General features: G+C 46.5%; 2 protein-coding genes across 2 annotated transcripts in view; both read right to left on the reverse strand.

The window, feature by feature from the left end:
- Positions 1-5429, reverse strand: part of LOC140468551 (FACT complex subunit SSRP1-like) — a 39051-nt gene extending 33622 nt beyond the window's left edge. The window contains exons 1-3 of the mRNA XM_072564643.1: positions 5269-5429; positions 3103-3288; positions 1203-1308 (exon numbers count right to left, since the gene is read on the reverse strand). Of these exons, the coding sequence (XP_072420744.1) occupies positions 1203-1308; positions 3103-3288; positions 5269-5328 (352 nt within the window). The 5' untranslated portion in view covers positions 5329-5429. The remainder of the gene's footprint in view (positions 1-1202; positions 1309-3102; positions 3289-5268) is intronic.
- The window catches only part of LOC140468458 (uncharacterized), a 1057462-nt gene that overhangs the window by 781452 nt on the left and 252527 nt on the right, over positions 1-23483 (reverse strand). The gene's annotated exons all lie outside the window — the stretch shown is intronic.

The raw sequence follows: 23483 nt of genomic DNA on the forward strand, positions 1-23483 counted from the left end.
TCAGCACTGACCCTCGCACAGTGCCCACTCCCTCAGCACTGACCCTCCGACAGTGCCCACTCCCTCAGCAATGACCCTCCGACAGTGCCCACTCCCTCAGCACTGACCCTCCGACAGTGCCCACCCCCTCAGCACTGACCCTCCGACAGTGCCCACTCCCTCAGCACTGACCCTCCGACAGTGCCCACCCCCTCAGCACTGACCCTCCGACAGTGCCCACCCCCTCAGCACTGACCCTCCGACAGTGCCCACCCCCTCAGCACTGACCCTCCGACAGTGCCCACCCCCTCAGCACTGACCCTCCGACAGTGCCCACCCCCTCAGCACTGACCCTCCGACAGTGCCCACCCCCTCAGCACTGACCCTCCGACAGTGCCCACCCCCTCAGCACTGACCCTCCGACAGTGCCCACCCCCTCAGCACTGACCCTCCGACAGTGCCCACCCCCTCAGCACTGACCCTCCGACAGTGCCCACCCCCTCAGCACTGACCCTCGCACAGTGCCCACTCCCTCAGCACTGACCCTCCGACAGTGCCCCCTCCCTCAGCACTGACCCTCCGACAGTGCGGCACTCCCTCAGCACTGACCCTCCGACAGGGCCCACTCCCTCAGCACTGACCCTCCAACAGGGCCCACTCCCTCAGCACTGACCCTCCGACAGGGCCCACTCCCTCAGCACTGACCCTCCGACAGTGCCCACCCTCTCAGCACTGACCCTCCGACAGTGCCCACCCCCTCAGCACTGACCCTCCGACAGTGCCCACCCCCTCAGCACTGACCCTCCGACAGTGCCCACCCCCTCAGCACTGACCCTCCGACAGTGCCCACCCCCTCAGCACTGACCCTCCGACAGTGCCCACCCCCCTCAGCACTGACCCTCCGACAGTGCCCACTCCCTCAGCACTGACCCTCCGACAGTGCCCACCCCCTCAGCACTGACCCTCCGACAGCGCCGCACTGCCTCAGCACTGACCCTCCGACAGTGCCCACCCCCTCAGCACTGACCCTCCGACAGGGCCCACCCCCTCAGCACTGACCCTCCGACAGTGCCCACCCCCTCAGCACTGACCCTCCGACAGTGCCCACCCCCTCAGCACTGACCCTCCGACAGTGCCCACCCCCTCAGCACTGACCCTCCGACAGCGCCGCACTGCCTCAGCATTAATCCAAGCTTTTCTGACACAAAGGATAAGTCACTCACCGTTAAACCGAGCCGTTCCCCAGTTCCAGCCCTTCACACACATCTCCTTCTCCTGCAGCTCCACCTGGTAATGGGATTTGAAATAATCTGCCATCTTGTCAAAATCCTGCCAGAACAAAACACTAGGTATTAGGGCTGGACTCAATGACTCTAGCACCTCCTCCTGACAGAGTATGGAATTAACTGAATCATTGCCAAACAGGGAGAATTCGGGAGTTTCCCACAAGAGAGAGTCCATATGACAGCGAGAGCGGAGAGAGCAAGGGGTAGAGGAGTTCAGGTCAATAAAGCAATTACCTGCAGACGCTGGAATCTGATCTGAGAACGAGAAGTGCTGGAGATCACAGCAGGTCAGACAGCATCCATGGAGAAACAATTAACTAATGTTTCAAATCGAGAGGACACTTAGAACACTGTGCACAGTTCCCATCTCTGTATCCCTCAGACCCACACTGGGAGCACTGTGCACAGTTCCAGTCTCTATATCCCTCAGTCAGACCCACACTGGGAGCACTGTGCACAGTTCCAGTCACTATATCCCTCAGTTAGACCCACACTGGGAGCACTGTGCACAGTTCCCATCTCTGTATCCCTCAGACCCACACTGGGAGCACTGTGCACAGTTCCCATCTCTGTATCCCTCAGACCCACACTGGGAGCACCGTGCACAGTTCCAGTCTCTATATCCCTCAGTTAGACCCACACTGGGAGCACTGTGTACAGTTCCAGTCTCTATATCCCTCAGTTAGACCCACACTGGGAGCACCGTGCACAGTTCCAGTCTCTATATCCCTCAGTCAGACCCACACTGGGAGCACTGTGTACAGTTCCAGTCTCTATATCCCTCAGTTAGACCCACACTGGGAGCACCGTGCACAGTTCCAGTCTCTATATCCCTCAGTTAGACCCACACTGGGAGCACCGTGCACAGTTCCAGTCTCTATATCCCTCAGTCAGACCCACACTGGGAGCACTGTGCACAGTTCTGGTCTCTATATCCCTCAGTCAGACCCACACTGGGAGCACTGTGCACAGTTCCAGTCTCTGTATCCCTCAGACCCACACTGGGAGCACTGTGCACAGTTCAGGTCTCTATATCCCTCAGTTAGACCCACACTGGGAGCACTGTGCACAGTTCCAGTCTCTATATCCCTCAGTTAGACCCACACTGGGAGCACTGTGCACAGTTCCAGTCTCTATATCCCTCAGTTAGACCGACACTGGGAGCACTGTGCACAGTTCCGGTCTCTATATCCCTCAGACCCACACTGGGAGCACTGTGCACAGTTCCGGTCTCTATATCCCTCAGACCCACACTGGGAGCACTGTGCACAGTTCCGGTCTCTATATCCCTCAGTTAGACCAACACTGGGAGCACTGTGCACAGTTCCGGTCTCTATATCCCTCAGTTAGACCCACACTGGGAGCACTGTGCACAGTTCCGGTCTCTATATCCCTCAGTTAGACCCACACTGGGAGCACTGTGCACAGTTCCGGTCTCTATATCCTTCAGTTAGACCCACACTGGGAGCACTGTGCACAGTTCCGGTCTCTATATCCCTCAGACCCACACTGGGAGCACTGTGCACAGTTCCAGTCTCTATATCCCTCAGTTAGACCCACACTGGGAGCACTGTGCACAGTTCTGGTCTCTATATCCCTCAGTTAGACACTTTGAGGGAGCTGAGGGATAATGGACACTTACCCTCGTGATTGGGTGAGGGAGAGAGTGGGGTAGATGGAACGTGACAAGAGGAGATCACCTTGGAGGTAGGTGCGATGGGTTGGGTGAAAAAGAGTTTTCAGACAGAATTCTCGTGCTGCCCTGTCCGTGGCGGGGGGAGATAGTTAGACACTCCTTCGCGAGAGCTCCAGGCCCGGTCTCTCTGTCTACACTCACCCCTTCGCGGAATCCATCAAACTTGCAGAGGTTGCCGTTTTTCAGTTGTAGCCTGATACCGTAGCCCCTGGCCACTCGACGCCACACTCCATCGCTGACATCTGAGGCTTGTACACTGTCCACTTTCCCAGTCTTGCTGTTCTTAAAGACGATGGTGTGGTGGCTGAGTCGCAGACGGCCATCAATCTGCAGCGAGAGGTCAGAGGTTAAAACAGACTTCTGTACACAAACCCGAGATCCCCACCTTCACCCACCCGACCAGGGACTGAGAGACTACTGACAGGATAGTGAAGGCAGCAGTTGGTATGCTATTGGTCAGAGCATTGAGTACAGGGGTTGGGAGATCATGTTGCAGCTGTACAGGACACTGGATAGATCACCTTTGGAAGACTGCTTTCAATTCTGGTCTCCCTCCTCAAGGAAGGATGTTGTGAAATTTGAAAGGGTTCAGAAAAGATTTACAAGGATGCTGCCCAGGTTGGAGCTATAGGGAGAGGCCGAACAGGCCGGAGCTGTTTTCCCTGGAGCTAAGAGGTGATCTTATAAAAACTTATGACATCACGAGGTGGATGAAAAGAATATATAGACAAAGACTTTTCCTCAGGGGGCACAGTGGCTCAGTGGTTAGCACTGCTGCCTCACAGCGCCACGGTTCAATCCCAGCCTCGGGGTAACTGTCTGTGTGGAGTTTGCACATTCTCCCCGTGTCTCCGTGGGTTTGCTCTGGTTTCCTCCCACAGTCCAAAGACGTGCAGGTCAGGTGAATTGGCCATGCTAAATTGCCCACGGTGTTAGGTGCATTAGTCAGAGTGAAATGGGTTACTCTTCGGAGGGTCGGTGCGGACTGGTTGGGCTGAAGGGCCTGTTTCCACACTGTAGGGAATCTAATCTATCATCTAAAACGAGAGGGTGTAGGTGAGATGGGAAAAGAGACCTCGGGGCAACTTTTTCACCCAGAGGGTGGTACGTGTATGAAATGAGCTGCCAGAGGATGTGGTGGAGGCTGGTACAATTACAACATTTAAGAGGCATTTGGATGGGTATATGAATAGGAAGAGTTTGGAGGGATATGGGCCAGGTGCTGGCAGGTGGGACTAGATTGGGTTGGGATATCTGGGACAGCACGGACGGGTTGGACCGAAGGGTCTGTTTCCATGACGTACTGCTCCATGATCTCAGGGTGCGTGGACCCTCTTGGGGAGGGTGGTCAAGCAGAGAAGTCTCGGGGGGGGGGTTGAATCGAGGCGTTCACTATCACGAGGGGCTTACCATCCCCCAATGGAGATCAGGAGGTTAATGCGCAACGTTTCCACACAAGCACCTTCCGACTACTCCCAGGACAGATGTGACCCCATCCCCCATTTAACGGGAGGCGATGGCCCAATGATATTATCATAGAACATAGATAAGTCCAGCACAGAACAGGCCCTTCGGCCCACGATGTTGTGCCGAGATTTAATCCTAATGTAAAATATAGTAACTTAACCTACGCACCCCTCAACTCACTGCTCTCCATGGGCCTGTCCAGCTGTCGCTTATGTGTCCCCAATGACTCTGCTCCCACCACTACCGCTGGGAAGGCATTACTACTCTGTGTATTGCTAGGCAATTAATCCAGAGTCAAGATTAGAGTGGTGCTGGAGAAGCACAGCAGGTCAGGCAGCATCTTAGGAGCAGGGGAAAAAAAAAAATCGACGTTTCGGGCTGGAGCCCTTCATCAGGAGACCCAGGTAATGGTCTGGAGACCTGGGTTCAAATCCTGCCATGGCACACCCTGGGATTTGGAAATCAATCAAAAAACAAAGAGAGTGCAGCATCAAGAGGCCAATAAGTCACTACGAATCCCTTGTCGATGATTTGTGAACTCCCATCTGGTTCACCCGTCTCCTTAAGGGAGAGAAATCTGTCGACCATACCTACGTGAGTCCAGACCCACAGAAATCTGGTCGACTCCTACTTGGGCAACAAATGTTGGAGCAGTCGGTGATGCCCACACACCGAGAACGAACACCCAAAATCCAATATCGGGCCACACCGTCTCAATTGCCCCCGACCCTGTATCTTCCACCAACCCCTCCCCGCGCCAAGAGAGACGTTCACTCCCGCACAGTCCCGCAGTTCAGACCTCCTCCCAGCAAACCCCCTGCCCGTCGTCCGAGTACACACCATTATTCCTTTCAGCTCCTGGTAGATATCGTTGTACTCCAGGACGTCGGAGCTCGCCATGTTTCCCTATTCAGGGGACGCCCCCCCTCGTATCCGCAGTTGGATGGGCAGGCTACCGCGTGTCAGGAACGTGTGGGCCGTCCGGCTCAGCAGCAGGGGAGACAGGAGGCTGGGGGAGCGCTGCCTCACCTCAGGAGCACGGGTGTGGGGCTGCAGCAGCGGCAGAAGGGTAACACTGGGCACCACGGGGTGACTGCTCTCAGCTCCTTTCACTGGTGATGAAACCTGCCCTTTGCTCCTTAGCTGTAGACCAAAGGCCTGTCGGTCTCTCTCTGCCTGGGCCCCCAGCGATCTCCGATCCCTCTCTGCCTGGATCCCCAACGATCTCCGATCCCTCTCTGCCTGGGCCCCCAGCGATCTCCGATCCCTCTCTGCCTGGGCCCCCAGCGATCTCCGATCCCTCTCTGCCTGGATCCCCAATGATCTCCGATCCCTCTCTGCCTGGATCCCCAACGATCTCCGATCCCTCTCTGCCTGGATCCCCAACGATCTCCGATCCCTCTCTGCCTGGATCCCCAACGATCTCTGATCCCTCTCTGCCTGGATCCCCAACGATCTCCGATCCCTCTCTGCCTGGATCCCCAACGATCTCCGATCCCTCTCTGCCTGGATCCCCAACGATCTCCGATCCCTCTCTGCCTGGATCCCCAACGATCTCCGATCCCTCTCTGCCTGGATCCCCAACGATCTCCGATCCCTCTCTGCCTGGATCCCCAACGATCTCCGATCCCTCTCTGCCTGGATCCCCAACGATCTCCGATCCCTCTCTGCCTGGATCCCCAACGATCTCCGATCCCTCTCTGCCTGGATCCCCAACGATCTCCGATCCCTCTCTGCCTGGATCCCCAACGATCTCCGATCCCTCTCTGCCTGGATCCCCAACGATCTCCGATCCCTCTCTGCCTGGATCCCCAACGATCTCCGATCCCTCTCTGCCTGGATCCCCAACGATCTCCGATCCCTCTCTGCCTGGATCCCCAACGATCTCCGATCCCTCTCTGCCTGGGTCTCCAGCGATCTCCGATCTCCTTCTGCCTGGGCACTCAATGATCTATTGTTCCCCCTCTGATCTACCCAACGACCCCTGGTTCCTATCCGCCCAGGCTCTCAGCACCTGGTCAGCTGACGTACGACACTCAATCCCAGACGAGCCCCCACCCCACACTCCACACAAACACGACTTCCCAGTTACTACCCCCTACTTCTCGGCTTGGTGACCTGGCGGTCCTCAGCCTCTTTCTGCCTAGCCTCTGCCTACCCTCACCCCCCCTCCCTCCTCCCCCCGCGGGTGTCTCGGTCCTCCTCCCCCAGAAACAAAAGGATTATTCAGATCGCTACCACCCCTCACCCCCTCAGGGACAACACAGATCCCTACCCCTCACCCCCTCAGGGACAACACAGGTCCCTACCCCTCACCCCCTCAGGGACAACACAGATCCCTACCCCCTCAGGGACAACACAGATCCCTACCCCTCACCCCCTCAGGGACAAGACAGATCCCTACCCCCACCCCCTCAGGGACAACACAGATCCCTACCCCCACCCCCTCAGGGACAACACAGATCCCTACCCCCACCCCCTCAGGGACAACACAGATCCCTACCCCCCCACCCCCTCAGGGACAACACAGATTCCCCACCCCCTCAGGGACAACACAGACCCCTACCCCCTACCCCCTCAGGGACAACACAGATCCCTACCCCCACCCCCTCAGGGACAACACAGACCCCTACCCCCCACCCCCTCAGGGACAACACAGACCCCTACCCCCACCCCCTCAGGGACAAGACAGACCCCTACCCCCACCCCCTCAGGGACAAGACAGACCCCTACCCCCACCCCCTCAGGGACAACACAGATCCCTACCCCCACCCCCTCAGGGACAACACAGACCCCTACCCCCCCACCCCCTCAGGGACAATGAACCCTCACCTCTCCCCACACCCACCACCCGCTGAACGACAGGACAGCGGCCGCTCTGCCCGGAACTGTTCCGCTCCCGCTGCTACCCGCCGGCAACACGTGACTGAGGGGGGGTGGGTGGGAGAGAGAGAGAGAGAGACCGGAACCGGAAACCAACAACCCTGAGCGGCGCTCACGGCAGCGGCTGGGCTGGGCGGGACCCGAACCGGAAATTGACGCGGTGCCCCGCCCCGCCCCCTCTCCCCTCCAGCGGGAGACGCACGCGCACGCGCGCACACGGGGAGGGTCACGTGGGAGACGAGCGGGACCAGAAACGGAAGTCAAGGGGGAAAGGTTCAACCGGAAGAGAACGTGTGTAAGCGAGAAAAACAATTATATTTTTAAAACTGTTATTTACTCACTTATTTCTGTTTCTGTTTCCCCTCAGGATTTAAAAGGGGAATTACAATCCGAGCCCCCCCCTCTGGTTTATTTTCTTCACGGCCACCCTTTTCCCGCGCTCAGACGGGGTCAGGGGTCAGGGGTCATTGGGAAAACCGCCAATCAATAAAATAAAAATAAACAAAAAGTCCAATCAATGAATAAAAATCATTAAAAACATTAAATAATAATAAACATTCGCTCAATGAATGAAAAACATTAATAACAGTCACTAATAAAAATACATTAAACTCATTAACAAAGGAAACAACAAGCAATAAAAATACAGTCAATGAATAAAAGTCACAAATAACGGTCAATAATAAGAATAACAAGTGAATAAAGACCGTTAATAACAATATATAATCAATAAAAATTGGCAATGAGTACAGATCATCCATAACAGTAAATAATAAACAATAAATATACACTAAATCATTAATTACATTAAATAATACACAATTAAACTACAGAAAATGAATAAAGTTCATTAATAACTAAATAATAAACAATAAATATACAGTAAATGAATAAAGATCATTAATTACATTAAATAATACACAATTAAACTACAGAAAATGAATAAAGTTCATTAATAACTAAATAATAAACAATAAATATACAGTAAATGAATAAAGATCATTAATTACATTAAATAATACACAATTAAAATACACAAAATGAATAAAGTTCATTAATAACTAAATAATAAACAATAAATATACAGTAAATGAATAAAGATCATTAATTACATTATATAATACACAATTAAAATACACAAAATGCGTAACAATCATTAATACCAGTAAATAATAAACAATAAATATAGTAAATGAATAAAGATCATTAATTACATTATATAATACACAATTAAAATACACAAAATGAGTAACAATCATTAATACCAGTAAATAATAAACAATAAATATACAGTAAATGAATAAAGATCATTAATGACATTAAATAATGCACAATTAAAATACAGAAAATGAATAAAGATTATTAATAACTAAATAATAAACAATAAATATATAGTAAATGAATAAAGATCATTAATTACATTATATAATACACAATTAAAATACACAAAATGAGTAACAATCATTAATACCAGTAAATAATAAACAATAAATATACAGTAAATGAATAAAGATCATTAATGACATTAAATAATGCACAATTAAAATACAGAAAATGAATAAAGATCATTAATAACTAAATAATAAACAATAAATATACAGTAAATGAATAAAGATCATTAATGACATTAAATAATGCACAATTAAAATACAGAAAATGAATAAAGTACATTAATAACTGTAAATAATAAACAATAAATATACAGTAAATGAATAAAGATCATTAATGACATTAAATAATGCACAATTAAAATACAGAAAATGAATAAAGATCATTAATAACTAAATAATAAACAATAAATATACAGTAAATGAATAAAGATCATTAATGACATTAAATAATACACAATTAAAATACACAAAATGAGTAACAATCATTAATACCAGTAAATAATAAACAATAAATATAGTAAATGAATAAAGATCATTAATGACATTAAATAATGCACAATTAAAATACAGAAAATGAATAAAGTTCATTAATAACTGTAAATAATAAACAATAAATATACAGTAAATGAATAACGATAATTAATTACATTAAATAATACACAATTAAAATACAGAAAATGAATAAAGATCATTAATAACTAAATAATAAACAATAAATATATAGTAAATGAATAAAGATCATTAATTACATTATATAATACACAATTAAAATACACAAAATGAGTAACAATCATTAATACCAGTAAATAATAAACAATAAATATAGTAAATGGATAAAGATCATTAATGACATTAAATAATACGCAATTAAAATACAGAAAATGAATAAAGTTCATTAATAACTGTAAATAATAAACAATAAATATACAGTAAATGAATAAAGATCATTAATTACATTAAATAATACACAATTAAAATACAGAAAATGAGTAACAATCATTAATACCAGTAAATAATAAATAATAAATATAGTAAATGAATAAAGATCATTGATGACATTAAATAATGCACAATTAAAATACAGAAAATGAATAAAGATCATTAATAACATTAAACAATGAACAGTGAAAATACAATAAATGAGTAACAATCATTAATAACAATAAATAATAAACAATTAAAATATTGAAAATGAACAAAGACCAATAATAACAATAAATAATAAACAATAAAAAACATCAATGAATAAAGATCGTTAATAACATTAAATAATAAACAATAAAAGGACAGTACATGAATAAAAATCATTAAATAAAAAAGAAGCAGCCAATGAATTATGATCATTAATAATGGTAAATGATAAACGTTAATTGTACTATGAATGATAATAATTAACAGTAAATAATGAGTAAATAAATATACAGTAAATAACAAATAATTATCATTAAATACAATGCAAAATAAATGTACAGCAAATGAGTTATGTTCATTAACAATAGTAAATAATAATCAGGATAAAATAAACAAATAAACAATCAAATATATGCTACATAATAACTAAGGAATAATAAAATGGAGTAAATAACAAACAGTGCTCATTAATGTTTGTAAATAATTAACTAACAAATCAATAAGTACTAAATAATGAGCAATCATCATTAAAATGTTAAATAATAAAGAATGAGTAAATAGATACACAGCAAATAATAGTAAATGAGTGAATAAACGTGTAGTAAATAGCAAGTAATGACAGTTACAATAAATCATAAATAGATGCAGAGTAAATAATGAATAATAACAATACTAATCATAAATAATAAAAAAAATATAGTAATTAGAGTCATCGAGAGATATCCATCACAGAAACAGACCCCTCAGTCCAACTCAACCATGCCAATCAGATATCCTACTGCAATCTAGACCCATTAGCCAGCATTTGGCCCATATTCATCTAAGCGCTTCCTATTCATATATCCATCCAGATGCCTTTTAATTGGTGTAATTGTACCAGCCTCCATCACTTCCTCTGGCAATTCAAACCATACACGCACCACCCTCTGTGTGAAAAGGTTGCCCCTCAGGTGCCTTTTAAATCTTTTCCCTCTCATCTTAAATGTATACCCTCTAGTTTTGGACTCCACCATACTGGGGAAAAGATCTTGAGTATTCACCTTAACTACGCTCCTCATGATTTTATAAACTTCTATAAGATTGCCCCTCAGCCTCCGATGCTCCAGAAAAAACAGATCCAGCCTCTTCCTATAGATTAAATCCTCCAACCCTGATGACATCCTTGTAAATGTTTTCTGAATCCTTTCACGTTTCACAGCATCCTTCCAATAGCAGGGAGACCAGTAATGACCACAGTGTTCCCAAATTGGCCCAACCAACATTCTGTACAGCCAAAACATGACTCCCAACTCCAACACTCAATGCACTCACTAACAAAGGCAAGCATATCAAACACCTTCTTCACTATCCTGTCACTCCAGGAACTATGAACCTGCACATCAAGGTCTCTTTGTTCGGCAATACTTCCCAGGACCTTACCATTAAGTGTATATCCACTCATTAACTATTATTAAGTTCTGGCCTACTGAACAATGCCAAATAATAATAATAAATTAGATTACTTACAAGAGCAACCCACCCACACCCATCACTATGGGCAATTTTAGCATGGCCAATTCACCTGACCTGCACATCTTTGTGACTGTGGGAAGAAACCAGAGCACTCAGAGAGAACCCACACAGACACAGGGAATCTGCAAACTCCACACAGACAGTTGCTCAAGGTGGGATTATGAACCCGGGTCTCTGGCGCTGTGAGATAGCAGTGCTAACCACTGTGCCACCGTGCTGCCCACAAATACTGCGCTACAAACATTAACACATGCATGAATTATGAATATTAAGAAAGTATTACATTTTAAATAAACAATAAATATGTGGTAAATTCTGGTAAAGGATAAATAAATAATATTCTTAGTAAACAATACATAGATAAAAATAAATGCTGAGTAAAAATAATTAAAACACAATAAATGAATTACAAACAATAATTATTAAAATACATAAAATAAATAATGTGAAATAATTGATAATTATGAAGAGTAATAAATATTTAACACTATTAAACGAGGATCTAATAATCATTGTCAACAATAAATAATGAATAATAATAATAATAATCAATAAACATTGATCTAATAATAAATAATGAACTGAAGTGTGTTGTAAGTTGTGCTCCATATCTGGGAACAGGGACCTCATGGTCAAACCCTCACTATAAGTGAAGTCTACTTCACAGAGCTCCTCTGTTCCTTCCTCAATTCGATTTTTTCCTCCCGTTGTTCAGTCCCTTCCATCCGCGGTTCCTCTGACACTTCACGTCGGTTTTGGAATTTCCAGTTTGTGGGCTCCAGTCACCTCCTCTTTACCGTGTGCATGTAATCTCTTTCGCCATCCATTCCTCAGCAGCACGGTCTCAGGGCTCTCTGCTTCTTCTTGGATTAAAGGCCTGAATCGTCCCCATCCCCCCACCACCCTCCTCCTCTTGGCCGAGCTTATCCTCGCCCTCAACAAGTTCTCCTTCAAACCCTCTCACTTTCTCCAGGTCGGAGTGGTGACCATGGCTTCCTGCTTGGGCCCCAGTTAAGCCTGTGACTTTGTAGGGTACGTGGAACATTCCTTGTTCCAGTCCTATTCCGGCTGCCACCCCCAACTCATTCTCCGATATGACGATGATATCGTCAGTGCTGTCTCCCGTCTGGAATTGGAAAGGTTTATCAATTTCACTTCCAATTTCCACCCCGCCCTCACCCTGACTTGGTCCGTCTCTGACTCCTCCCTTCCCTCCTTCAACATCTCTGCTTCCATTTCTGGGGATAGGCTGGCCACCAGTATCCAGTCCAACCCTCATTGCCTCTCTTCCCTCTTACAACAGTTCCCATTGTCCTTACCTACCATTCCAACAGCATCCACATCCAGAAGATCATCAGTGGCAACCTCTGCATGGAAGCCACAAGTGGAAACATATTCCCCTCCTCTTCCTGTCAACCATTCCCAGGAACCGTTCCCTCTGGGACACCCTGGTCCACTCTTCCTTCGCTCCCAATGCCATCCCACAGCATCTTCCCCTGCACCTGTCCATTTACCTCCTCCGTGCTCGGTATCCAACATCCAAACACACCTTCCAGATGAAGCTGCACTCTACCTGCACTTCCTACAATCTAGTCTACGTTAACACATGATGAATATTAAGAAAGTATTAAATGATTAGATCAGATTCCCTACAGTATAGAAACAGGCCCTTCAGCCCAACAAGTAAGCACCGACCCTCCGAAGAGCAACCCACCCAGACCCATTCCCCCAACTGTACATTTACCCCTGACGACTGCACCTAACACTATGGCTTGCTGCAGTGCTCCAGCAAAGCTCAGCACAGTTTTGGGGTTTGAGACACCTCCCAAGTCCTCACCTCAACCACCCTCCCCATACACCAGGCCTTGTTATCACATGGTCTGCTATGACACACAACCCATTGTTAGCCACTAACAGTCCCCATTAGCAACTATTCATTCTCCCAGGCTGATCATTATCCAGAATCTGTAGAGATGGCAAGAATTCAATTGCAAATGAAGCAGCTTGAGTTAGAGGTGAGAGAAAGAGAAAGGGCACCAGAAATGGAACAGTTTGAGTTACGGTTAAAAGCAGAAGAGAGGGAAAAAGAGAGAGCAGCATAGTGTCAGGGTCATAGAGATGTACAGCACGGAAACAAACCCTTCGGTCCAACTCGTCCATGCCGACCAGATATCCCAACCCAATCTAGTCCCAATTCGGAGATGCCGGTGAAGGACTGGGGTGTATAAAGTTAAAAATCCCACAACACCAGGTTATAGTCCAACAAGTTTAATTGGAAGCACACTAGCTTTTGGAGCGACGCTCCTTCATCACCTGATGAAGGAACATCGCTCCGAAAGCTAGTGTGCTTCCAATTAAACCTGTTGGACTATAACCGGGTGTTGTGTGATTTTTAACAATCCAGTCCCACCTGCCAGCACCCAGCCCATATCCCTCCAAACCCTTCCTATTCATATACCCATCCAAATGCCTCTTAAATGTTGTAATTATACCAGCCTCCACCACATCCTCTGGCAACTCAATCCATACATGTACCACCCTCTGGGTGAAAAAGTTGCCCCTTAGGTCTCTTTTATATCTTTCCCCTCTCACCCTAATCTATGCCCCTCTAGTTCTGGACTCCCCCACCCCAGGGAAAAGACTTTGTCTATTTATCCTATCCATGCCCCTCATAATTTTGTAAACCTCTATAAGATCGCCCCCTCAGCCTCCGACGCTCCAGGGAAAACAGCCTCAGCCTGTTCAGCCTCTCCCTGTAGCTCAAACCCTTCAACCCTGGCAACATCCTTGTAAATCTTTTCTGAACACTTTCAAGTTTCACAACATCTTTCCGATAGGAAGGAGATCAGAATTGCATGCAATATTCCAACAGTGGCCTAACCAATGTCCTGTACAGCTGCAACATGACCTCCCAACTCCTGTACTCAATACTCTGACCAATAAAGGAAAGTATACCAAACGCTGCCTTCACTTTGATCCTTGATCTGACTGGATCTCTACTGGTAGTCCATATCTAGTAAAACAATTGCTTCTACAACCCTTTGAGCTGTGATGTTGCTTAAAGGAATTCCCTCTGGAAATCTAGTCGACACATCCATTATTATTAATAATTATTCCCTCTTTTTGTTTGAGGTAGTAGACCTATGTAATCAATCAAGACTCTTGTGAAAGATTCCTCGAATGCTGGAATAGGTATTAAAGGTGCCGGCTTTTATTACTGTCTGTGGTTTTCCCATGAGCTGACTTGTGTGACACATCTGGCAAAATTCAACTACATCCTTGTGTAATCCAGGCCAGTAAAAAATGTCTTTGTGTTTTAACCTGTGTTTTCCTCACCCCTAAATAAACTCCAAGTGTAGCTCATGTGCCACTAACAGCACCTCCTTTCTATGCCCTACTGGCAAAACAATTTGATGAATCTCTGCCCAGTTCTCATCTGCTTGAATGTGTGATGGTCTCCATTTCCTCAATAAGACATCATTTGTTCAGTAATAACACAGAAGGATGCATTCACTCTCCTCTGTATATGCCTTTTGATGTAACTGTTTTAAGTTCTCATCTTTCTGCTGTAACTCAATCAGCTTAGCAGAGCTAAAGATACTTGTTTGTTTACCGAGCTGTTCCCGTTCAGTCCCACTGATCTGATCAAAAAACATTCCTGATAAAGCTATGTCAGCTTCCTTATCTGTGCCTTTTGATTGACCTCAAATTTACCTGGACCGTCTCAGACTCCTCCCTCCCCTTCCGAGACCTTTCCATTTCTATCTCGGGCGACCGAATCGACACGGATATTTACTATAAACCGACCGACACCCACAGTTACCTAGATTACACCTCCTCCCACCCTACCCCCTGTAAAAACGCCATCCCATATTCCCGATTCCTTCGTCTCCGCCGCATTTGCTCCCAGGAGGACCAATTCCAAAACCGTACCACCCAGATGGCCTCCTTCTTCAAAGACCGCAATGTCCCCCCAGACGTGATCGACGATGCCCTCCACCGCATCTCCTCCACTTCCCACTCCTCCGCCCTTGAGCCCCGCCCCTCTAATCGCCACCAGGACAGAACCCCACTGGTCCTCACCTACCACCCCACCAACCTCCATGTACAGTGTATCATCCGTCGTCATTTCCGCCACCTCCAAACGAACCCCACCACCAGGGATATATTTCCCTCCCCTCCCCTATCAGCATTCCAAAAAGACCACTCCCTCCGTGACTCCCTCGTCAGGTCCACACCCCCCACCATCCCAACCTCCACTCCCGGCACCTTCCCCTGCAACCACAAGAAATGCAAAACTTGCGCCCACACCTCCCCGCTTACTTCCCTCCAAGGCCCCAAGGGATCCTCCAGACACTGTGTGTGCATATCCAGACACTGTGTGTGTATATCCAGACACTGTGTGTGTATATCCAGACACTGTGTGTGTATATCCAGACACTGTGTGTGTATATCCAGACACTGTGTGTGTTTATCCAGACACTGTGTGCGTATATCCAGACACTGTGTGTGTATATCCAGACACTGTGTGTGTATATCCAGACACTGTGTGTGTTTATCCAGACACTGTCTGAGTTTATCCAGACACTGTGTGTGTATATCCAGACACTGTGTGTGTATATCCAGACAGTGCGTGTGTATATCCAGACACTGTGTGTGTATCTCCAGACACTGTGTGTGTTTATCCAGACACTGCGTGTGTATATCCAGACACTGTGTGTGTATATCCAGACACTGTGTGTGTATATCCAGACACTGTGTGTGTTTATCCAGACACTGTGTGTGTATATCCAGACAGTGCGTATGTTTATCCAGACACTGTGTGTGTATATCCAGATACTGCGTGTGTATATCCAGACACTGTGCGTGTATATCCAGACACTGTGTGTGTATATCCAGACACTGTGTGTGTTTATCCAGACACTGTCTGAGTTTATCCAGACACTGTGTGTGTATATCCAGACACTGTGTGTGTATATCCAGACACTGTGTGTGTTTATCCAGACACTGTCTGAGTTTATCCAGACACTGTGTGTGTATATCCAGACACTGTGTGTGTATATCCAGACAGTGCGTGTGTATATCCAGACACTGTGTGTGTATCTCCAGACACTGTGTGTGTTTATCCAGACACTGCGTGTGTATATCCAGACACTGCGTGTGTATATCCAGACACTGTGTGTGTTTATCCAGACACTGTGTGTGTATATCCAGACACTGTGTGTGTATATCCAGACACTGTCTGAGTTTATCCAGACACTGTGTGTGTATATCCAGATACTGCGTGTGTTTATCCAGACACTGTGTGCGTATATCCAGACACTGTGTGTGTATATCCAGACACTGTGTGTGTTTATCCAGACACTGTCTGAGTTTATCCAGACACTGTGTGTGTATATCCAGACACTGTGTGTGTATATCCAGACAGTGCGTGTGTATATCCAGACACTGTGTGTGTATCTCCAGACACTGTGTGTGTTTATCCAGACACTGCGTGTGTATATCCAGACACTGTGTGTGTATATCCAGACACTGTGTGTATTTATCCAGACACTGTGTGTGTATATCCAGACACTGTGTGTGTTTATCCAGACACTGTGTGTGTATATCCAGACAGTGCGTATGTTTATCCAGACACTGTGTGTGTATATCCAGATACTGCGTGTGTATATCCAGACACTGTGTGTGTATATCCAGACACTGCATGTGTATATCCAGACACTGTGTGTGTATATCCAGATACTGCATGTGTATATCCAGACACTGTGTGTGTTTATCCAGACACTGCATGTGTTTATCCAGACACTGTGTGTGTATATCCAGACAGTGCGTGTGTTTATCCAGACACTGTGTGTGTTTATCCAGACACTGTGTGTGTATATCCAGACACTGTGTGTGTATATCCAGACAGTGCGTATGTTTATCCAGACACTGTGTGTGTATATCCAGACACTGTGTGTGTTTATCCAGACACTGCGCGTGTATATCCAGACACTGTGTGTGTATATCCAGACAGTGCGTATGTTTATCCAGACACTGTGTGTGTATATCCAGATACTGCGTGTGTATATCCAGACACTGTGTGTGTATATCCAGACACTGCATGAGTATATCCAGACACTGTGTGTTTATCCAGATACTGCGTGTGTATATCCAGACACTGTGTGTGTTTATCCAGACACTGTGTGTGTTTATCCAGACACTGTGTGTGTATATCCAGACAGTGCGTGTGTTTATCCAGACACTGCGTGTGTATATCCAGACACTGTGTGTGTATATCCAGACAGTGTGTGTGTTTATCCAGACACTGTGTGTGTATATCCAGACACTGTGTGTGTATATCCAGACACTGTGTGTGTATCTCCAGACACTGTGTGTGTTTATCCAGACACTGTGTGTGTTTATCCAGATACTGCGTGTGTATATCCAGACACTGTGTGTGTCTATCCAGACACTGCGTGTGTATATCCAGATACTTAGTGTGTATATCCAGACACTGTGTGTGTATATCCAGACACTGTGTGTGTTTATCCAGACACTGTGTGTGTATATCCAGACACTGTGTGTGTATATCCAGACACTGTGTCTGTATATCCAGACACAGTGTGTGTTTATCCAGACACTGCGTGTGTATATCCAGACACTGTGTGTGTATATCCAGATACTGCGTGTGTGTATATCCAGACACTGTGTGTGCATATCCAGACACTGCGTGTGTTTATCCAGACACTGTGTGTGTATATCCAGACACTGAGTGTGTATATCCAGACACTGTGTGTGTATATACAGACAGTGCGTGTGTATATCCAGACACTGTGTGTGTATATCCAGACACTGTGTGTGTATCTCCAGAAACTGTGTGTGTATATCCAGACACTGTGTGTGTATATCCAGACACTGTGTGTGTTTATCCAGACACTGTGTCTGTTTATCCAGACACTGTGTGTGTTTATCCAGACACTGTGTGTGTATATCCAGACACTGTGTGTGTTAATCCAGACACTGCATGTGTTTATCCAGACACTGTGTGTGTATATCCAGACACTGTGTGTGTTTATCCAGACACTGTGTGTGTATATCCAGACACTGTGTGTGCATATCCAGACACTGTGTGTGTATATCCAGACACTGTGTGTGTATATCCAGACACTGTGTGTGCATATCCAGACACTGTGTGTGTATATCCAGACACTGCGTGTGTATATCCAGGTGCTGTGTGTGTATAGCCAGACGCTCTGTGTGTTTATCCAGACACTGTGTCTGTATATCTAGACATTGTGTGTGTATATCCAGACACTGCGTATGTATATCCAGACAGTGTCTGTGTATATCCAGACACTGCGTGTGCTAGTCCAGACGCTGCGTGTGTATACCCAGACACGGTGTCTGTATCTCCAGACACTGTGTGTGTATATGTAGACACTGTCTGTGTTTATCCAGACACTGTGTGTGTATATCCAGAAACTGTGTGTGTTTATCCAGACAGTGTGTGTGTTTATCCAGACACAGTGTGTGTTTATCCAAGACACTGTGTGTGTTTATCCAGACACTGTGTGTGTTTATCCAGACACTGTGTGCGTATATCCAGTCACTGTGTGTGTATATCCAGACACTGTGTGTGTTTATCCAGACACAGTGTGTGTTTATCCAGACACTGCGTGTGTATATCCAGACACTGTGTGTGTATATCGAGATACTGCGTGTGTATATCCAGACACTGTGTGTGTATATCCAGACAGTGTGTGTGTATATCCAGACACTGTGTGTGTATATACTGACAGTGCGTGTGTATATCCAGACACTGTGTGTGTATATCCAGACACTGTGTGTGTATCTCCAGAAACTGTGTGTGTATATCCAGACACTGTGTGTGTATATCCAGACACTGTGTGTGTTTATCCAGACACTGTGTCTGTTTATCCAGACACTGTGTGTGTTTATCCAGACACTGTGTGTGTATATCCAGACACTGTGTGTGTTAATCCAGACACTGCATGTGTTTATCCAGACACTGTGTGTGTATATCCAGACACTGTGTGTGTTTATCCAGACACTGTGTGTGTATATCCAGACACTGTATGTGTATATCCAGACACTGTGTGTGCATATCCAGACACTGTGTGTGTATATCCAGACACTGCGTGTGTATATCCAGGTGCTGTGTGTGTATAGCCAGACGCTCTGTGTGTTTATCCGGACACTGTGTCTGTATATCTAGACATTGTGTGTGTATATCCAGACACTGCGTATGTATATCCAGATAGTGTCTGTGTATATCCAGACACTGCGTGTGCTAGTCCAGACGCTGCGTGTGTATACCCAGACACGGTGTCTGTATCTCCAGACACTGTATGTGTATATGTAGACACTGTCTGTGTTTATCCAGACACTGTGTGTGTATATCCAGAAACTGTGTGTGTTTATCCAGACAGTGTGTGTGTTTATCCAGACACAGTGTGTGTTTATCCAAGACACTGTGTGTGTTTATCCAGACACTGTGTGTGTATATATCCAGACAATGTGTGTGTATATCCAGACACTGTGTGTGTATATCCAGACACTGTGTGTGTTTATCCAGACACTGTGTGTGTATATCCAGACAATGTGTGTGTTTATCCAGACACTGCGTGTGTATATTCAGACACTGTGTGTGTATATCCAGACACTGTGTGTGTATATCCAGACACTGTGTGTGTTTATCCAGACACTGTGTGTGTATATCCAGACACTGTGTGTGTATAATCAGACACTGTGTGTGTATATCCAGACACTGTGTGTGTTTATCCAGACACTGTGTGTGTATATCCAGACACTGTGTGTGTATATCCAGACACTGTGTGTGTATATCCAGACACTGTGTGTGTATATCCAGACACTGTGTGTGTATAATCAGACACTGTGTGTGTATATCCAGACACTGTGTGTGTTTATCCAGACACTGTGTGTGTATATCCAGACACTGTGTGTGTATAATCAGACACTGTGTGTGTATATCCAGACACTGTGTGTGTTTATCCAGACACTGTGTGTGTATATCCAGACACTGTGTGTGTTTATCCAGACACTGTGTGTGTATATCCAGACACTGTGTGTGTATATCCAGACACTGTGTGTGTTTATCCAGACACTGCGTGTGTATATCCAGACACTGTGTGTGTTTATCCAGACACTGTGTGTGTATATCCAGACACTGTGTGTGTATATCCAGACAGTGTGTGTGTTTATCCAGACACTGCGTGTGTATATCCAGACACTGTGTGTGTTTATCCAGACACTGTGTGTGTATCTCCAGACACTGTGTGTGCATATCCAGACACTGTGTGTGTTTATCCAGACACTGTGTGTGTTTATCCAGACACTGTGTGTGTGTGTATATCCAGACAATGTGTGTGTATATCCAGACACTGTGTGTGTGTATATCCAGACAGTGTGTGTGTTTATCCAGACACTGTGTGTGTGTATATCCAGACAATGTGTGTGTATATCCAGACACTGTGTGTGTTTATCCAGACACTGTGTGTGTATATCCAGACACTGTGTGTATCCAGACACTGCGTGTTTACCTCCACACTCTGCATGTGTTTCTCCAGATGCCGTGTGTGGGCAGGGTCTACTGTATAGTAGGCGGGTTTACTGTCAAGTAGGCGGAGTTTATTTTCCAGTGGGCGGTGTTTATTGTCCAGTAGACGGGGTTTCACTGACCAGTAGATGGGTCCACTGTCCAGTAGGTGGGGTTTACTGTCCAGTAGGCGGTGTTTACTTCCAAGTAGTTGGTGATTATTGCCCAGTAGGCGGTGTTTACTGTCCAGTAGTTGGTGATTATTGCCCAGTAGGCGGTGTTTACTGTCCAGTAGATGGGTCTACTGTCCAGTAGGTGGGTTTACTGTCCAGTAGGTGGGGTGTACTGTCCAGTAGGTGGGGTTTACTGTCCAGTAGGCGGTGTTTACTGTCCAGTAGGTGGGGTTTACTGTCCAGTAGATGGGTCTACTGTCCAGTAAGTGGGTTTACTGTCCAGTAGGCGGTGTTTACTTCCAAGTAGTTGGTGATTATTGCCCAGTAGGCGGTGTTTACTGTCCAGTAGTTGGTGATTATTGCCCAGTAGGCGGTGTTTACTGTCCAGTAGATGGGTCTACTGTCCAGTAGGTGGGTTTACTGTCCAGTAGGTGGGGTGTACTGTCCAGTAGGTGGGGTTTACTGTCCAGTAGACGGTGTTTACTGTCCAGTAGGTGGGGTTTACTGTCCAGTAGATGGGTCTACTGTCCAGTAAGTGGGTTTAATGTCCAGTAGGTGGGGTTTACTGTCCAGTAGGCGGTGTTTACTGTCCAGTAGGTGGGGTTTACTGTCCAGTGGATGGGTTTACTGTCCAGTAGGTGGGGTTTACTGTCCAGTAGGCGGTGTTTACTGTCCAGTAGGTGGGGCTTACTGACCAGTGGATGGGTTTGCTGTCCAGTAGGTGGGGTTTACTGTCCAGTAGGTGGGGTTTACTGTCCAGTAGGTGGTGTTTATTGCCCAGTAGGTGGGGTTTACTGTCCAGTAGGTGGGGTTTACTGTCCAGTAGGTGGGGTTTACTGTCCAGTAGGTGGGGTTTACTGTCCAGTAGGCGGGGTTTACTGCCTAGTAGGCGGTGTTTACTGTCCAGTAGGCGGGGTTTACTGTCCAGTAGGTGGTGTTTATTGCCCAGTAGGTGGGGTTTACTGTCCAGTAGGCGGGGTTTACTGCCTAGTAGGCGGTGTTTACTGTCCAGTAGGCGGGGTTTACTGTCCAGTAGGTGGTGTTTATTGCCCAGTAGGTGGGGTTTACTGTCCAGTAGGTGGGGTTTACTGTCCAGTAGGCGGGGTTTACTGCCTAGTAGGCGGTGTTTACTGTCCAGTAGGTGGGGATTACTGTCCAGTAGGTGGGGTTTACTGTCCAGTAGGCGGGGTTTCTTGTCCAGTAGGCGGGGTTTACTGTCCAGGAGGTGGAGTTTACTGTCCAGTAGGTGGGCATTACTGTCCAGTAGGTGGGGTTTTCTGTCCAGTAGGCGGGGTTTATTGTCCAGTAGGCGGGGTTTACTGTCCAGGAGGTGGAGTTTACTGTCCAGTAGGTGGGCATTACTGTCCAGTAGGTGGGGTTTTCTGTCCAGTAGGTGGGGTTTATTGTCCAGGAGATGGGTTTACTGTCCAGTAGGCGGTGTTTACTGTCCAGTAGATGGGTCTACTGTCCAGTAGGTGGGGCTTACTGACCAGTAGGTGAGGTTTACTGTCCAGTAGGTGGGGTTTACTGTCCAGTAGGTGGGGTTTACTGTCCAGTAGGCAGGGTTTACTGCCCAGTAGGCGGTGTTTACTGTCCAGTTGGCGGGGTTTACTGTCCAGTAGGTGGTGTTTACATCCCAGTAGGTGGGGTTTACTGTCCAGTAGGTGGTGTTTACTGTCCAGTAGATGGGTTTACTGTCCAGTAGGTGGGGTTTACTGTCCAGTAGGTGGGGTTTCCTGTCCAGTAGGTGGTGTTTACTTCCCAGTAGGTGGGGTTTTACTGCCCAGTAGGTGGGTTTACTGTCCAGTAGATGGGTTTACTGTCCAGTAGGTGGGGTTTACTGCCCAGTAGGTGGAGTTTACTGCCCAGTTGGTGGGTTTACTGTCCAGTAGGTGGTGTTAACTTCCCAGTAGGTGGGTTTACTGTCCAGTAGGTGGGTTTACTGTCCAGTAGATGGGTTTACTGTCCAGTAGGTGGGGTTTACTGCCCAGTAGGTGGAGTTTACTGCCCAGTAGGTGGGTTTACTGCCCAGTAGGTGGTGTTTACTTCCCAGTCGATGGGTTTACTTTCCAGTAGGTGGGGTTTACTGCCCAGTAGGCGGGGTTTACTGCCCAGTAGGTGGGGTTTACTGTCCAGTAGGCGGGTTTACTGTCCAGTAGGTGGTGTTTCCTGTCCAGAAGGTGGGTCTACTGTCCAGCAGGTGGGGTTTATTGTCCAGTAGGTGGGGTTTACTGCCCAGTAGGTGGGGGTTTACTGTCCAGTAGGCGGTGTGTACTGTCCAGTCGGCGTTGTTTACTTCCCAGTAGGCGGGGTTTACTGTCCAGTAGGCGGGGTTTACTGTCCAGTAGGTGGTGTTTACTTCCCAGTAGGCGGGGTTTACTGTCAGTAGGTGAGGTTTACTGTCCA

Source organism: Chiloscyllium punctatum, chromosome 47, assembly GCF_047496795.1.
Source record: "Chiloscyllium punctatum isolate Juve2018m chromosome 47, sChiPun1.3, whole genome shotgun sequence".
NCBI classification, from domain to species: Eukaryota; Metazoa; Chordata; class Chondrichthyes; order Orectolobiformes; family Hemiscylliidae; genus Chiloscyllium; species Chiloscyllium punctatum.